The sequence below is a fragment of the Thunnus maccoyii genome, chromosome 8 (genome assembly GCF_910596095.1).
Source record: "Thunnus maccoyii chromosome 8, fThuMac1.1, whole genome shotgun sequence".
Lineage (NCBI taxonomy): Eukaryota > Metazoa > Chordata > Actinopteri > Scombriformes > Scombridae > Thunnus > Thunnus maccoyii.
In genome coordinates this window covers 27,696,270-27,711,797 of record NC_056540.1, presented here as the reverse complement: position 1 = coordinate 27,711,797, position 15,528 = coordinate 27,696,270, and the positions used below count along the sequence as shown (strand labels likewise).

At 39.1% G+C, this 15,528-nt stretch overlaps 2 protein-coding genes across 3 annotated transcripts in view; both read left to right on the top strand.

Annotated features, from left to right (window-relative positions):
* Positions 1 to 258: 258 nt before the first annotated feature.
* ccna2 (cyclin A2) lies at positions 259 to 4,463 on the top strand. 2 transcript variants are annotated; one of them, XM_042419681.1, is made up of 9 exons: positions 259 to 366; positions 486 to 924; positions 1,786 to 2,050; positions 2,222 to 2,328; positions 2,459 to 2,682; positions 2,957 to 3,161; positions 3,329 to 3,442; positions 3,592 to 3,725; positions 3,884 to 4,463. In XM_042419681.1, exons 2-9 carry the CDS (start codon positions 709 to 711, stop codon positions 3,933 to 3,935), a joined length of 1,317 nt encoding a protein of 438 aa, XP_042275615.1. In that variant the 5' UTR covers positions 259 to 366; positions 486 to 708; the 3' UTR covers positions 3,936 to 4,463. The 2 variants fall into 2 exon arrangements, with proteins under 2 accessions (XP_042275615.1, XP_042275616.1); XM_042419682.1 differs by having other exon boundaries at positions 269 to 366; positions 646 to 924.
* Positions 4,464 to 7,440: 2,977 nt separating this feature from the next.
* anxa5a (annexin A5a) overlaps positions 7,441 to 15,528 on the top strand; it is a 33,094-nt gene continuing 25,006 nt past the window's right edge. The window contains exons 1-3 of the mRNA XM_042419041.1: positions 7,441 to 7,594; positions 14,463 to 14,680; positions 14,834 to 14,868. Coding sequence (XP_042274975.1) covers positions 14,866 to 14,868 — 3 coding nt within the window. The 5' untranslated portion in view covers positions 7,441 to 7,594; positions 14,463 to 14,680; positions 14,834 to 14,865. The remainder of the gene's footprint in view (positions 7,595 to 14,462; positions 14,681 to 14,833; positions 14,869 to 15,528) is intronic.

The window sequence follows — 15,528 nt, the reverse complement described above, 5'->3', positions numbered from 1 at the left end:
GCTTCCCTGAATAGAAAGGTTTTAGGTTTTTTATTATTGTTGTTGTTTTATTTCGAATCATATATGGTTAAGAGCACTTCAAACTGCAGCACGGGTACTTGTTTGTACTGTCTGTGTCGGTACAGCTGTTCCTCCTGTGTAACGTTTGTCCATACTACGACTTTACATTCAAATATGTCAAACCGGTTTTGAATTTGTAATTATGCGAACTTTGTACCCTCTCGCCTCCCGTATTTCTAGTACGTCACTGCCTGTGCGGTCTGTGATTGGTCCGTTTCAATCCTCGCGGGCTACTTGAACTGAGAGAAAGCAACATCTCTCCGTGTCTCTGTATAGATGGACCGAGGCTAGCGAGCGTCCCTGCAGGTTGGTAGTCATTTCTAAATTTTCGAATATGGCGACTTAAGAAAAATCACATGTTCTGATTGTCGATATTGTGCCGCCAGTTGTGCATTTTTTCTTTTTGTCTGCTTTGTTTTTTTTAGCCTCGCAGTTCCGAGTGTCGTTGCCATCTCAACAGCTTAGTTTTGACTGTGAACGGTAGCAGCTAACTTAACGTAACGTTCACTAGCCTCGATATAATAGTCCGATCTCTTGCAGCTTAAACACGCTTTTTACGTGTTTGTTTTTTATATCATACAACAGCACACACCAGCTGTAGTATCTTCACGTGGAGAGAGGGCATTTTTTTTTGTTTTGAGGGGAAACATGTCAGGAGCTAACAGAGGACAGGGAAGCGCGGCGAGCGACTTCCACAACCAAGAAAACATGCTATCAAGACTGAGAGGCTCCATAAAACCCCGAGCTGTTGCTGCTGAGAACCAAGAAAACCTTCCACCGAAACAAGCCGCCGCCAGAACCGTCCTGGGAGCCCTGCAGAACAACCAGCGGAGCAAAACTCAGAACCTGCGCGGCACGAAACAGGTCGGTTTGGGGTTGACAATGCTAAGTAGCTCGCCTGGCTGCAGCTAGTGTTTGCTAAGGATGCCTGTGTGCCATTGTCAGTTTTGGAGGAAAGAAACTTCAGTTATCACTTAACTCAAATGTTGGGATAAAGCGACTTTTCTGCCAATTTTAACCTTCATTTATATTCTTGTACACTCTATTACAAGCTTGCAATCTTCATTTAAACACAGCTACATCTGTTATCCGGGTGTCCGCCATTTTAATATCTCCATTTGTGTAATACTTTATGATCTCATTGTTCTATTCAGCTCCTTTTATTATTTAATTAGACAAACTCACCAGCTTGTCCCGTGATTTTTCAGTATTTTTTATGTAAAAGAGCTTCTCCCGCCCTCCTCACTGACAGTTGTGAATACATCTTGTATCGAATACAAGTGCTCTCTATTTCTGAGACATCTATTGTTGCAGGTTTCCAAAAAACTAGGTGCAAACTCATTTTCATTTATCCCACATGCACTAAACACCATAAATTCTTTGTTTCCCACACAGCTTGGTGTTTTTTTTTTATCATTATTAGTTTTTCTGTTACATTATATTTCAATATAACTTGTCTCAATCTTCCCTCTTTTTTTTTTTGTAATTTCAAATATCTTTTTATATTAAATGGAACTAGAGCTTGAAGAAGCCAAATTTCACATCAGTCTTGCCACCTGCTGTGTTACTGTGCATGTGACAATAAAATCTCTTGAATCTTGAACCCTCTTTTATTCAATATTGCATTATAGTACCAGCACGGTAATATCTGTCTTTTTATCCCATCTTAATGCAAAAATTTCCCTTTTTGTGGGACAAAGATCTGACCTTGTGTTGTGCTTCCAGGAGTCATCACAGCCTTTGTCCTGTAAAAATGAAGACTCTGGCAAAAGCTGCTTTGAGAAACCATCCTCCAAGCAGCCTGCTTTCCAGATCCACGTGGATGAGCCTGATGGCGCATGCACCAAGAAGCAGCGGCAGCCGGTGGTCGAAGCTGTCAAATCAAAGTGCATCTCTGAGGACTCTCCCCTGGCAATTGACAATGCTGTGGCACGGCTTCGACAGCCCCTGGCCACAATTGATATTCCATCAGCAATGGATGTCAGTTTTGGTAGGTTATGAATACTTGACATGTTTAATGTTCAGAAATTGTCTTATTTCTGACACTTGCAATCAGAACACATCTATTAAATACACCAGGATTTTGTTTGATTTCCCTGTCTGAAATTAAGACTGCAAACAAGATTTTCCTTGCACTAAATGTTAACTTTTCTTCGTTCAGACTCTCCCATGGACATGTCTGTGGTTGAGGGGGAGGAGAAACCTGTCAATGTAAATGAAGTCCCAGAGTATGCTGCTGAAATCCACACATATCTGAGGGAAATGGAGGTGAGACATTGAGACAAGTGAATTTAAAATCTTGACTAGAAACCACATTTCTGCCTGTGTATCTGAAGTGTGTGTGTGAGACTCCTGCCTGTCAAAGGATTCCTACTAACATAGCAGTGTTACCCCACAGGTTAAAAGCAGGCCTAAGGCAGGCTACATGAAGAAGCAACCTGACATCACAAACTGCATGAGGGCCATCCTGGTGGACTGGCTGGTCGAGGTCGGAGAAGAGTACAAGCTTCAGAATGAGACACTTTATCTTGCTGTCAACTACATCGATCGATTCCTCTCTTCAATGTCTGTCCTGAGGGGGAAGCTTCAGCTGGTTGGGACTGCCGCTATGCTGTTGGCTTCGTGAGTATTTAGTTCAGTTTTTTTTCATAAAGGTACTCTAGACAAACTGTCATCTGACTTTAGATTAATTCCCAAGACTGTCTTATAACTTGCTTACTTGAAAGATGATCACACAACATAGACCCTTTTCCACTGGACCTGTACAGCATTGGCTACTAATGTTGAAAAATTAGCAAATGTATTGCTGAACCAAACTGCTGACAAGTTTACACAAAGTAAATGTTAGACTGAGTTTCTGCTGCTTACTCACTATTTAACTCTCTTCCAAATGCAGGAAATTTGAAGAAATCTACCCCCCTGAGGTGGCAGAGTTTGTTTACATCACTGACGACACTTACACCAAGAAGCAGGTGTTAAGAATGGAGCATCTGGTGCTTAAAGTGCTGTCCTTTGATCTGGCAGCGCCAACCATCAACCAGTTTCTCACCCAGTACTTCCTCCAGCAGTCTGTTAACAAAAAGGTGGAGAGCTTGGCAATGGTGAGCATGCAGTAACTTATTTCAAAACTTAAGTTGGCTTTGCAATTTGGATGCATATGAAAAATGTGGTGTTTAAAAGCAAAGATCTCACTCAAATCTTGCACTTAACCTGAAATCATGAGCATTATTTCTGGAATTGCATATAACTCAATCTTGTCTGTTCTCAGTACTTCGGGGAGCTCAGCCTGGTTGACTCGGATCCTTTCTTGAAGTACTTGCCATCACAAACAGCTGCTGCAGCCTACACCCTGGCCAACCACACAGTGTCTGGTGGCTCATGGGTAAGTTTGAGGAAGAATAATTAGAATTTACCTTGTTTTGAATTTGCTGTAAAGTCTAGATTTTATCTGTATCTCCCTGAGGATGATCAAGATTTTAAGGACTAACAAGTGTCCCCCAGAATGAAAACTGACTCTTGTCCTCTCTCCAGCCCAAGTCCTTGATAGAGATGACTGGCTACTCCCTGGAAGATCTGATGCCCTGCATCGAGGATCTGCACCGAACTTACCTCAACGTTGCTCAACACGCCCAGCAGTCTGTCAGGGAGAAGTACAAGGGCTCCAAGTAAGTAGGCTAATAAATTTGACAAACGCATTTCTTGTCTTCAGAACTGTTCCTAGAGGTTTATTATATTTTCCATAGAACTTTCTTGGTGGCTTTGGACTAACATGACATGAATATCCTGTCTGGCAAATGTTCTAAAACACTTGTTTTGTTCGCAGGTACCATGAAGTTTCCCTCATCGAAGCTCCCTCGACATTGATGTTGAACTGACTGCGTCCCCTTGTCCATGAAGACTTGTACGCCCTGTCGTTGTTTTTTTTAAATGATGTGCCACAATTTCAAATAACATAACCTGCTCTTCTTGGAGTAGCGCAGATGTTTAGATTTTTTTTTAATTGTGTTTTTTTATATACTAAATGATACAGTTGGTTAATCAGGCAGTTTTAATGGTTTGACTTTTAATCAGACAGGTCTTTATCACCACTCTGTAAACATGCTGCTTTCATCTACAGTGTCTCATTAGACCTGTGAAGGTACTCAAACCCAGAACCTAACTCCAGCTTTTCCACTTTTTTTAAGGGTTGAGTTTTCTCCTAAGCAGTTATTGTTGCTGGTTTGCCTTTTTCAAAAGGTGTAACCTACAAATATTTGGCCTTGTGGGATACAGATTAAAGTTTTTGTCTGTCATGGAGTCAGCTGTCTCATTACATGGGTCTCTGGGAAGTCAACAGATTTTTCCAGGCATCTTCTGCACTGTAAAATATGGCTCTTGTAAATAAAATTCATTTAAAGATTTTATTTCTGTCTTTGTGGTCACACTGGACACATGGGGGCAGCAGAGGACTAGTTTTGGTACTCTGCAAGTTTGTTCAATGCATAAGAAAAGATAACCTTCAAAAGTGAGAATAGTGTTGGTGGTCAACATCTGTACACACCCTGATTTTCATAGGAATAGTTAAAAGGGTGTATGGTTCATCTTGTTTTATTAGGTGCTTGCACTGGTGAATATTAGGCTCCATAATCTGTGGTTGACATTAAAATCAGGCTCAGGAGTTATGCCATCAAATTGGTATAAAGCTTTTAAATTTAACTCATAGGTTATCATTGACCAATAATGATTTGAGTAAAAAAAAAAAAAAGCTCTTTGCAGTTGTCCACACAAAGTATTTGCATAAAACAAATTAAGGCAGGGAAGGTTTTAAGGAACAGATCTATAGGAGGAAAAGGCAAAAAAAAAATACTTGAAGTAAATTTTATAAGGTATTTGAAGGGTGACTGAGCATCGGTAAAGTACTGATATGAGCAAGAAATTCAATTTGAGGGAGACTCTTGGAAATCATGGCAGTTGCATAGTTTACCTCAGCTGATATGACTTGTTCAAGCCACTTACCCAAAACTGCTTTATTGCATCTAATTTCTAGTGGATGACATGTGAATCAACATGGCAAACAAAGACTGCCATTTTCTGTCTACTAATTAGTATATGACAGAGTAATATTGACATTTCCTACTTTCCATACATCAGTGATTTGATGTTCTCTGTGGAAAATGAAGTAAAGGCAGCCAATGGCGTTGAAAGCGCCTCTCCCTCTCTTCCCCCCCTCTCATGATAAATGGGGAGGCTGGCTTTGTGCGAGGAGTCTGACAGGAGAGGGGGAAGCACAGCTCAGCTGCAGAAAGATTTTCACCATTTCATCTCAGGAGAATGAGCAGCTCAAAGACCATGCAGACTCTCAACAGGTTTGCTTCATCACTGACAGCACTCACCTCTGACTAACTGAAGGATTACACTATGGAAGCAGATGGGAATTCTATAACATAGTCAAACCAGTTGGATACCTGTTTTGCATCTGTTTAACCCCTGAGAAGATCCAAGTGTGTGTGGGGGAAGAGCATTTTAGAAGAGGTGGGGAAGGGTGGGTTGCTGCCTGACCCCATGCCTGCCCCCAGAAAATTTTTGGTGGCGTCCACCTCGATGCCCCTGGCACTGGGCTGGGGCTGGAACCTGACTTTGTACCTGGGGATGCTGCTCGGGCTCCTGATGCTCATGTTGCTTCTTCTCTGGATGCTCCTCAAGCAGCTCAGCAACTCGGTGGCGAAATCCACACTGCAGCCTGTCCGCTCGTTCAGACAGCCTTGCCTTGATCAGAGGTTACAGCATGTGTTGTGAAAAATGGGACAATTCAGCCAAAACGCAGCCAGGACTGAGGCTTATGGGAGTGCGTGAATGTGCCTTTGCAGATTCATGTAAGGAAATGACTTTAAAAAATGATTTGTTATGGACTCAAGTGCTTATATCTCCTCATTATATAATAAAAGCTCATGTTCTTGTTTATAGAAACCACTGTCTATTCTTTTAACATCTTTATATGTTGCTACAGCATCATATTTCTCAGACAAGCATGAAACAGGGAGTCATCTATGTTCTGAGTAATTAAAATATTGTTCTTTTTTTCTTATGCAACATCTATTTCTTTTCATCTCGCCGACAAATTAACACAGCCAAGCTTTAAATTGCTGAGTAAAAGCACAAGCCAAAATTAAATCTGCATCTTTATTCACGCTGATTAAAGCAATGGATTCAAGAGAGCAATTTGCACCTCTCTCATCTCATTGGTGAATTGGCAGGGGGGATATTGAGAATATGCCGCTGATGAAAAATATGAAAGGAGCTCTGTGTGCCAATTGGTCTCTCAACTCGTGTGTCCATGTCAGGGGACAAAGTAAATGGGACCCTTGAGGCAAACGGCTAATATCAACTGTTCAAGAGTTCACCAGTTTAATAGTGTTTGATATTTCTCAGGTATTTACAAGTGGTTACCATACACAGGAAAGGGCATGCATTGAACCTGAAGAGTATTTCTCTCAGTTTGACTTTGTGTGTTTCATTTTTTTTTCTTCAATGATTAGTCGGAGGAGGCCAGGCTGTGTTTGATTGAATAGTCTAAGGGGAATCAATAGCCTCTTAGCCCTGAGGGAAGTGTGTTAATTACACCTCAATACAGCAACACAATAACACAAACACCCATAGTTCAAACAGAGTGCTTGTGAGGCGTCGGTATTGTTAACATTACTGGAGGGCATAAACTCTGGCATATTTCCACTGGGGAAAAGCCATTAGACTAAGTCAAAACGATGAAAATAGTTGCACAAGACATGTTTTCCCCCCTTTTATGTAATCTACTTAGTCTATTCATTTGGAGGCATCTATATTTTGTTGTTTTTGTAGCTGCTGTTAAGAGAATAGTTGGATATTTTGGGAAATGCACTTAATATTTGTTCTCTTGCTGAGAACACTGTGTCTATACGTACTATATGCAGCTGGAGCGAACAGCTGGTTAGTTTAGCTTAGCATAAAGATTGGAAACAGAGGGAAACAGCTAGCTTGGCTCTGTCCAAATGTAAGAAAATTCAGCAACCAGCACCTCTAAAGCTCACTAATTTAACACATCTCCTTTGTTTAATCTGTATGAAAACATCAAATTCCATTACAGTTAGACAGACTAGCTATTTCCCTTTGTTTCCAGTCTTTGTGCTAAGCTAAGCTAACCAGCTGGTGGCTCCAGCTTCATATTCACCTAGTGGTATCAATCTTCTCATTGAACTCTTGTAAAGACAGTGAATGAGTGTATTTTCCAAAATGTCAAACTATTCCTTTCAACATTTTCTCTCACAAATTCTTAATGCTTTGTCTGGAAACTTCACTGCCTCTCCCCTGTTTCCAATCAATACATTTTTTTGAATTCCCTACAATAGGTCTGCACACAGGTTATTTCAAATTTAACAGCTCACTTGTCTTCTCCCTTCAGCAAGAAACCTGAAGATTAATGAGAGCTGTTGTCTGGCTGAGAGCTGTCCTCTGGCACTGGTGGCCTCTATCATCCTCCTCTGATAAAGACAGTGCTGTAATGTCTCTGAAAACAACACAGGTGCAGGTCTAGTATAAATGGAACCAAACATGAAATGAGTGACATATGTTGGAGCTTCCTGCAACCTCTGCAGACTGTACGGGATGTGGTGAGAGATATGAAGATAAGGAATGACAACAACAAAAACGCTCAGCCAGCCTCATTATCTGTATCCAGTTTCTGGGCTTTGGTTGCATTTTTGAGAGTGAGACGGGTATAACGAGGGTATAACGAGGAGACCTGCTTGGAGATAATAAAAGATAAATCAAGGTAAATTATGCCTCTGAGCAGGAGAAAAAAAAAACAATCATGGTTTACAGCTATTTTTTATGGTAGTTGTTTTGAACATTTTTATATAAGTTTAAAAAACACTTGAAAAGGACAAACATGATGTAACTAAATTACCACTGAATGATGAAAATGTTTCCCTGTTTCTTTTCATTAACACAGTAATGTTTGGTTGGTATATGTTGATTTTTTCCCCTTGTGACATTTTAATTTGAAATTTTTCTATTTATTCACATATAATTTGGGCATAGATAATTGTGCCTCTATATAAAATTGTTCATTATGTGTTACTTTGAAAACCATATATAAAGTGCTAATTGCCAGACCTACCTTATGTTGCTGAAGAATGCTGCCAATTAGCCTTCAATTCAATGGTAATGGTGACGTTGGTACCTTTGTCTATGGAATGTATAGATTTTGGTGTCAATTATCTGTGGTCAAAGTAAGGTGGGGCACAAGTATTTGTCATATCAGCAATTCCCCACAGACTTAAACTGAGCTCAAGAATGGATCACTGTATCAAACTGACTAGGCAGCCAGGTTTATTGCGTGTATTTTGGTATCAGATTATTTGCACAGTTGTTTGGAAACATGTACCACTAAAGCATAATATCAACATTTTGGGAAATATGCTTACTTGCTATCTTGTCTACATTTAGATGAGAAGACTGATATCACTCTGTCTGTTAAATAGTAAATGCTGTGCGAAGACAGACTTGAAAAATAGACAGCTAGGTCTACTACTTGTCGTTTTTACATTTAGGGTTTTGTATGGAATAAATATGACATGGTCTATGGGGAAAATGTTTTTTTCACTGGAAAAAAGCAGGAAGATTTGGCAGCAAGCCTGAGCGGCAGCAAGCCTGAGCGGCAGCACCGTATCCATGGATGCATAATAAGAGCTGGATAGGGCACTGCTGCTCAGCCTTGCAGCCAATTTTTCCCAGTGGTCACTTGCAGTATTACAGCCCAAAAGGCATTTTCCCCATAGACCACCACTGTAAAAGAGATGTCTGTAAAACTGTTAACAGGATACCTTGAACTGCAAACAAAATCAATTATGACTCTTTCTATTGTGAACTTTTTATCCATATGGGTTTTATATTTGTAAAACTTTCCTTGTGCTGAAAAAAGCCAATTTAAAATCTGTGATGCCATAACAATGTAAAGTCTATGGGCTGAGCGGGAACTCACGGGCGGGGCCAGCGGGGGAAACACTACTGCGCATATTCAGTGGGCCGCACAACGGAGAAGCAAAACCGGAAGCTAGAAACTTTTTTTGGCATATGTGCCAGCCGAGCTATTCCTATAGGACTGAATGGGCGCCATTTTTAGTAAAGTATCCAGCTCTTATAATACATCCCGATTCTCTTTATACATCCATGCTCCATATAGTCATAAATCACGGATGTGAGAAGGGTATCAATCATCTAACTCTAAGCAAGACAGCAAATAAGCTAACCATATTTCATAAAATCCAACTGGGTTAATCCAGTTGACTGAAGCTTTGAATGTTAAGGTTTTATACTTGATCCTAACTCTAACCCAATCTAAAGTAGCTAATGGGCAATTAGGCTAGCTAACTACCCTACCAGATCTAAGTAGGCACTGTTGTTGCTGATATTGCTACCTAATTTATGTGACAGTAGGCAATGCTAATCTTGCAGGTAGAGTTTCCTACCTGAATGTGACGGTCATTCAAATTGGCCACAGTAGGACTACACTATTGTTCCATGTTGTCATATCAGTAAAAAAAACACTCAGATCTTCAGTCTCAAGCTACATTCTTGATTCTTTATGTCAGGGAAATTCACTGGAAATGGTAAATATCATTCTCAGTCAGCCTCATAAAACTGCCTCAGATATTATGATGTGATTTTCACGTATATTCTCAAAAGGTCCGTAAGGTCAGTTAATATTTGTCAAAATGGAGTCATCTGCATTCAATAATATCTGCCCTCGACATAGAAGAAGATAGCGAACAGAGGCGATCAGTGGTGGCAGGGGAGACCTCTGATTGATGATAGAGCTTATTGTCTGTCAGTCAGCGCCTGACAAATTGAGCTGTCCGCAGCTCTGTATACCACGCTGTCCCGTGGCGCTCTGCTCATGAATTAAAATCTCACAGTGATTCAGTTTTAAAACTGACAACTCAGGGATGATAGCTGGAAGTGAAAGCAACAGTCAGCAGTTTTGCAGGCTCCCCGGCTTGTCTTATAAATCTTGAAAGCATATGTGCTGCTTTTTTTCATATCAAAACAAAATTGAAGTTCCAAGTTTATTCTGGACTTTTGAAATGCTGACAAAACAATCTCACTTACAAGGTCTGTTCAGTAGCTTTTCCTGAGCTTTCTATCATATCAAGATCAAGATGTACTTTGTTTGTCCCCATGGAGAAATTTGTCCTGGACTCTGCACTGCAGTTCAACAATAAATTACCAAAGCAGAGAGTAATAACACAGTCAAAAACAACACACAATAAAAACCAGTAGCACACATCATAAAACCATCATCTTCTCATTATGGTCTTTCTCAGCAGACGGGATTTGCCAGTTTGCCATAAACTGTATAAGAGGTATAGGTATAACTGTAGATGGGCTAGACATTTTCAGCAGCCTATTTAATGCCCCTTTTTCTTTTAGCTTTTGGTGACAAATTTTAAACAAACGCAAATTAATGTAGTTAAAAAATAGCAATGTTTATTGTTTCACTTTTTAAAGAAAAAGATATTTTTGGTCACATATCTGACCCAGGCACATCACAAAGTGCAGAAACAGAATAAAAAAGAGCTATCAATCAATCATAACAAGTGGCAATAACAGTAACTAATAACTGCACTCTGGCTCTCTCTGCTAGTATCTCCATGTACGTCCACTAAGGACCACACAGAGAAATAAAACCTTTTCTTTACCTTTCGCTTGATCCGATCTGTTATTGTGTCTAACCAAGTCTCGCTCACTTGGGATAACGTAAACTACTTTAGCAAAATTGTGATAACAGGGCTGGTATCCTAATCAATTAACATTAAACATGCTGAAATATTGTGTGACAGCATCCTGTGTGGGTCTTGTTAGTGCAGCTCCTGAAAAACAAACACAGAAGAACTGCATGTCTGGAGAAAAATTACTTTTTATTCTTAAACAGAAGCTCCAAAAGTCCAATTCAATGCAAGCCCTGGAGCAGAGAGAGCAGCAGGTGAGCGAACTGTCAATCACAGCTGTCAATCAACGCCCACAGGGCAGACATCAAAGCTGTAAGTCTTCAAATCTTATTACCAGAGAAATAATTACACTTACCATAATGACTTGTTGAAAAACATACTGAGTATTTCTGGAGAGAAATTGATGGGTTCTGACAGAATAACAACAATTATAATAATAATTGTAATAATTATAATAATAACAGCAGCAATAGCCGAGGAAAGACACCAACAGGACTGTAAAGGACCGCGAAGGCTTGGGTTTCCTGCGAGATGAGAAAGCACAAAAAACCCTGGGAAAGAAACCAAGTTAGTAACATGCATTGATGTTACATGAATGCATACAGATGGAGAGGAGGAGGAGGAGAGAGGAGCTCAGTACATTATGGGAAGTTCCCTGGCAGTCTAGGCCTATAGCAGCATAACTAGTGGCTGGTCCAAGGTGAGCCTGGCCGGCCCTAACTATAAGCTTTATCAAAAAGGAAAGTTTTAAGCCCACTCTTAAACGTAGAGAGGGTGTCTGCCTCCCTGGACCGAATCTGGAAGATGGTTCCACAGGAGAGGAGCCTGATAGGTGAAGGTTCTGCCTCCCATACTACTTTTAAAGACTGTAGGAACCACCAGTAAGCCTGCATTCTCTCTTCAAGAAATAATGGTGCCTGACCATTAAGGGCTTTGTAAATTAGGAGAAGGATTTTAAATTCTAATCTAGATTTTACAGGAAGCCAATGTAGCGAAGCTAAAATGGGAGAAATATGATCTTTGTCTAGTTTTTGTTAGTACATGTGCAGCTGCATTCTGGATCAGCTGGAGAGTCTTTAGAGACTTGTTAGGGCAGCCTGATAATAAGAAATTGCAATAATCCAGCCTGGAAGCAACAAATGTGTGGACTAGTTTTTCTGCATCCTTTTGGGACAGGATGTGCCTGATTTTTGCAATATTACGTAAGTGAAAAAAGGCAGTCCTTGAAATTTGATTTATGTGGGAGTTAAAGGACGTATCCTGATCAAAGATAACTCCCAGATTCCTTACGGTGGTGCTGGAGGCCAGGGTAATGAGTACTTATATCATTAGATAATGTGTTTCTAAGGTGTTTAGGGCCAAGCACAATAACTTCAGTTTTATCTGAGTTTACAAGTAGAAAATTGCAGGTCTGCACTCTGATACTGAATATCAGAGTGATATTTATATTGAATATCCAAGGCAGTACATGATCTGCTCATCTTGTTCAGGCTACATGCCTAGATGGACTAACAGACTGATTAAAAAATCTTCATTTAATCTGATGAGTTGATTATTAGCGGCGAGTGCACTTGTTTATTTGCATTTAAAGGAAATTGTCTTCTCATCAGTCTGTGAGGCTGTGAGATGAACCGGCAAGCATCCGTAACTGGATAACCCATGAGATGGTACTCACACTCTCATCTTCTCACAAGTGCTCGCTTTAATTAAGGTTTGCAGGGAAGAGGACAGCAATGATGATATGCGAGCTGCACCATAGCGCTTCGCTCCATCGATTCCTTCGCTCTTATCGGGCGTCAAGCATCTCCTGTCTGTCTCCTGTTTGCCATAACACGCGTTTTCCCCAGATTAATCACGCGAGAATATGCTTTCTTCAGAAATGAAGAGCATGAATCTCAAAGTGAACCATATAGAGGGCAAAAGAGAAACACTACCTAATTAAAAATACTATGTTAAATAAAGTTTCATTTTAAAATGATAAATTATGTAAAATAATGACACCCTCTTGCACAGACTGACTCATGCACTGAACTAATTAGACTAATGTTATTCATCACCTTCAGACATTTGCTTACAAAATGTCATTAAAGGCCCAGTGGTGGAAAGAAACTAAGTACATTTACTCATATTCTGTACTTATAGGTACAATTTTGAGGAACTTGTACTTTACTTGAGTATTTTAATTGTATACAACTTAATACCTCTACTCCACTACAATTCAGAGGGAAATATTGTACTTTTCACTCTGCAATATTTATGTAAAAGCTTTAGTTACTTATTACTTTTCAGATAAAAAATTTACATTAAATAAAATATGATGATCTTATAAATTACACTACATCGTTAAAGATTAAACCTGTGGTTCCCAAAATGTTTTGGCTTTCGACTCCTTTACATAAAATCAATGTGTTGTTTCGGTTCCTTTACTCATTTCCCCTCTAAACTTCTCCCATGTTTTCAAATAAATAACTGGTCAAGGCCTAATGAGGTCAAACTCACCAATATTTCACAAAAAATCAATTAGGGAGAAGTCTGAAATATGAATCCAGATATATCAGAGCCTAGTTTTTACTGCTTTTCTCCCCCATTAATTATCTCACATCCCCTCATATTATGACAATTTGATGGGGTCCCCTAGGTTGGGAAGCACTGGACTAAACTAGCGAACTGTATATAAAGTAGTTCAAACTAACTCCACCTCCAGCAGCTACAACAGTAACATGCTGCTTTATACAAACTGATGCTTCAGTATTAACAATGTAAAGTATTTAATTCATTTAACACATCAGTCATAAGGGCAGATTTTCTGCAAACAAGTACTTTTAATTAATTTAGCTAATAATAGTTGCATTTTTACTTAAGTAGGATTTTAATACAGGACTTTCACTTGTAATTGGGTACTTTTACATTGTGATATTGTCACTTTTACTTAAGTAAAGGATCAAATTTGAAGTACTTGCACTCGAGTATTTCTATTTCATGCCTATTTATACTTTTACTTACAAACAAGACATATGATTAGCTTATAAAATATGATGCATTGTTATACATTAAACTACCCAAAACGTATATAAAATACTTAAACAAATTAGCACCACATTGACCAACTACAACAGTAAAATGCTACTTATACATGAAGGCATCAGTAATAATAATCCAATAATGTACTTCAACTTGAATAGCATTTTCAGGGCTGGACCTGTAACTAAGTATTTTTACTGCATTATTGCTATTTCTATGAAGATTTGAACACTTCTCCCACCACTGATGAGGCCCAAATATATATCATCTATGTTTTTGCATAATAAATAAAGCATTTCAGGAAAATAACCTATTAAAAACAAATATAATGTATATTGACTGTTAACAAAAACATAATGTAAGGCAGGTTGTGTTTGTGTGATGTTTTTATTATCCCTTTGGATTTATTTTTCATCTGTACAATTAATGCTTCCTGTTACTGTACTATCCAGAATTATCATTCACTTTAGAGGTTGATTGTTGTCTATGGAAACTATTTCTCATTAACTGTAATTTACTATATGAGAAACACTGCTTGAAAGGATGATAACTTCTTGAAAATAGCCTCCAATAACCATTTGGATCCTGGGGACACTTAACATGTGGAGAAATATTTAACTCTTGGCACATTTTTTGAAGGTCACATAAAACCAGCTGAATGCATGAGGTCATGAGCTCCTGTTTGACTGACAGCAAGTGAAAGATAACACTGCATGCGGATGAGGAAGTGTCTCTTGTCAGCTTTCCTCTGCAACAGTGCAGCCTCCAGAGGAGCCACTTTTTAAGGACAGAAAGTAAAAGAGCCTCTTCTGGAGCCACAGATCACCTGTGAGGAGAAAGAAGACAGACACCTGTTGGTAAGAAGATAAACTTGTTTCACTTTAGGAGCTAATACAATTGGTGAGTACATTTGATCTGACTCTTTAGACTATAACATGTCTTCAACCAATCATCCAAACCTCCCTTTTCTAATCATAATTGTTTAATCTGTTCCTCCCACTTTCTTTCAGGTTAGAGTGGTTGTTTTCCATCAGCAAAAAGGATGGTAAGTGTTACATTGATTTGTTTTATTTTACAATAAATTAAATATCCTAAAGATACGTTAAATGGCAAGTGAATTTTTGAGAAGCCGTTACTCTTCTTGCATAAAATAGTTGGAATACTGCACCAATATTCAGATGAATGTGGTTTAGCCACGGCAGCAAGCAAAAGGGATGCGTTCACTATTTTCCAAGTCATATGAACACTGAAAGAGGATTTCCTCGCTGTAATCGTTCCTCCTGTTCATACTGGCTATTAAAAGACCCCCTTCAAATGTGCTTTCAATGTAAGCGAAGGAGGCCAAAACGTACAGTGTGTCCACACAGACGTTTTGTGCAAAAATGCATTTAAAAGTTGATCTGAAGCTTATATGAGGCTTCAGAAGTCTGAGTTAGTCATATCAAGTGGATATCTGCCACATTTACAGAATTTTTAGCATCAAATTCCCTCTTCGTGTTTCATCGGACAGTGTTTCCCTGTTGAGCTGTGGTGAAAGAATAGTAACAAAAAGAGGGATTTTGGCACTAAAAAGACTGTACAATTAATAATAATAATAATAATGATAATAACTTTATTTGTATAGCACCTTTCATACAGAAAATGCAGCTCAAAGTGCTGTACAACAAAAGAAATGACATGCAATAAGTGCTTCACATGAAAAAAG

Bases quoted from the DNA above. Each gene is read 5' to 3' on its own strand.
- ccna2 (XM_042419681.1), top strand. From the start codon at position 709: ATGTCAGGAGCTAACAGAGGACAGGGAAGCGCGGCGAGCGACTTCCAC. The intron at 2,051-2,221 runs GTAGGTTATGAA...TTCTTCGTTCAG, and splicing joins AGCAATGGATGTCAGTTTTG to ACTCTCCCATGGACATGTCT. The intron at 2,683-2,956 runs GTGAGTATTTAG...TTCCAAATGCAG, and splicing joins GCCGCTATGCTGTTGGCTTC to GAAATTTGAAGAAATCTACC.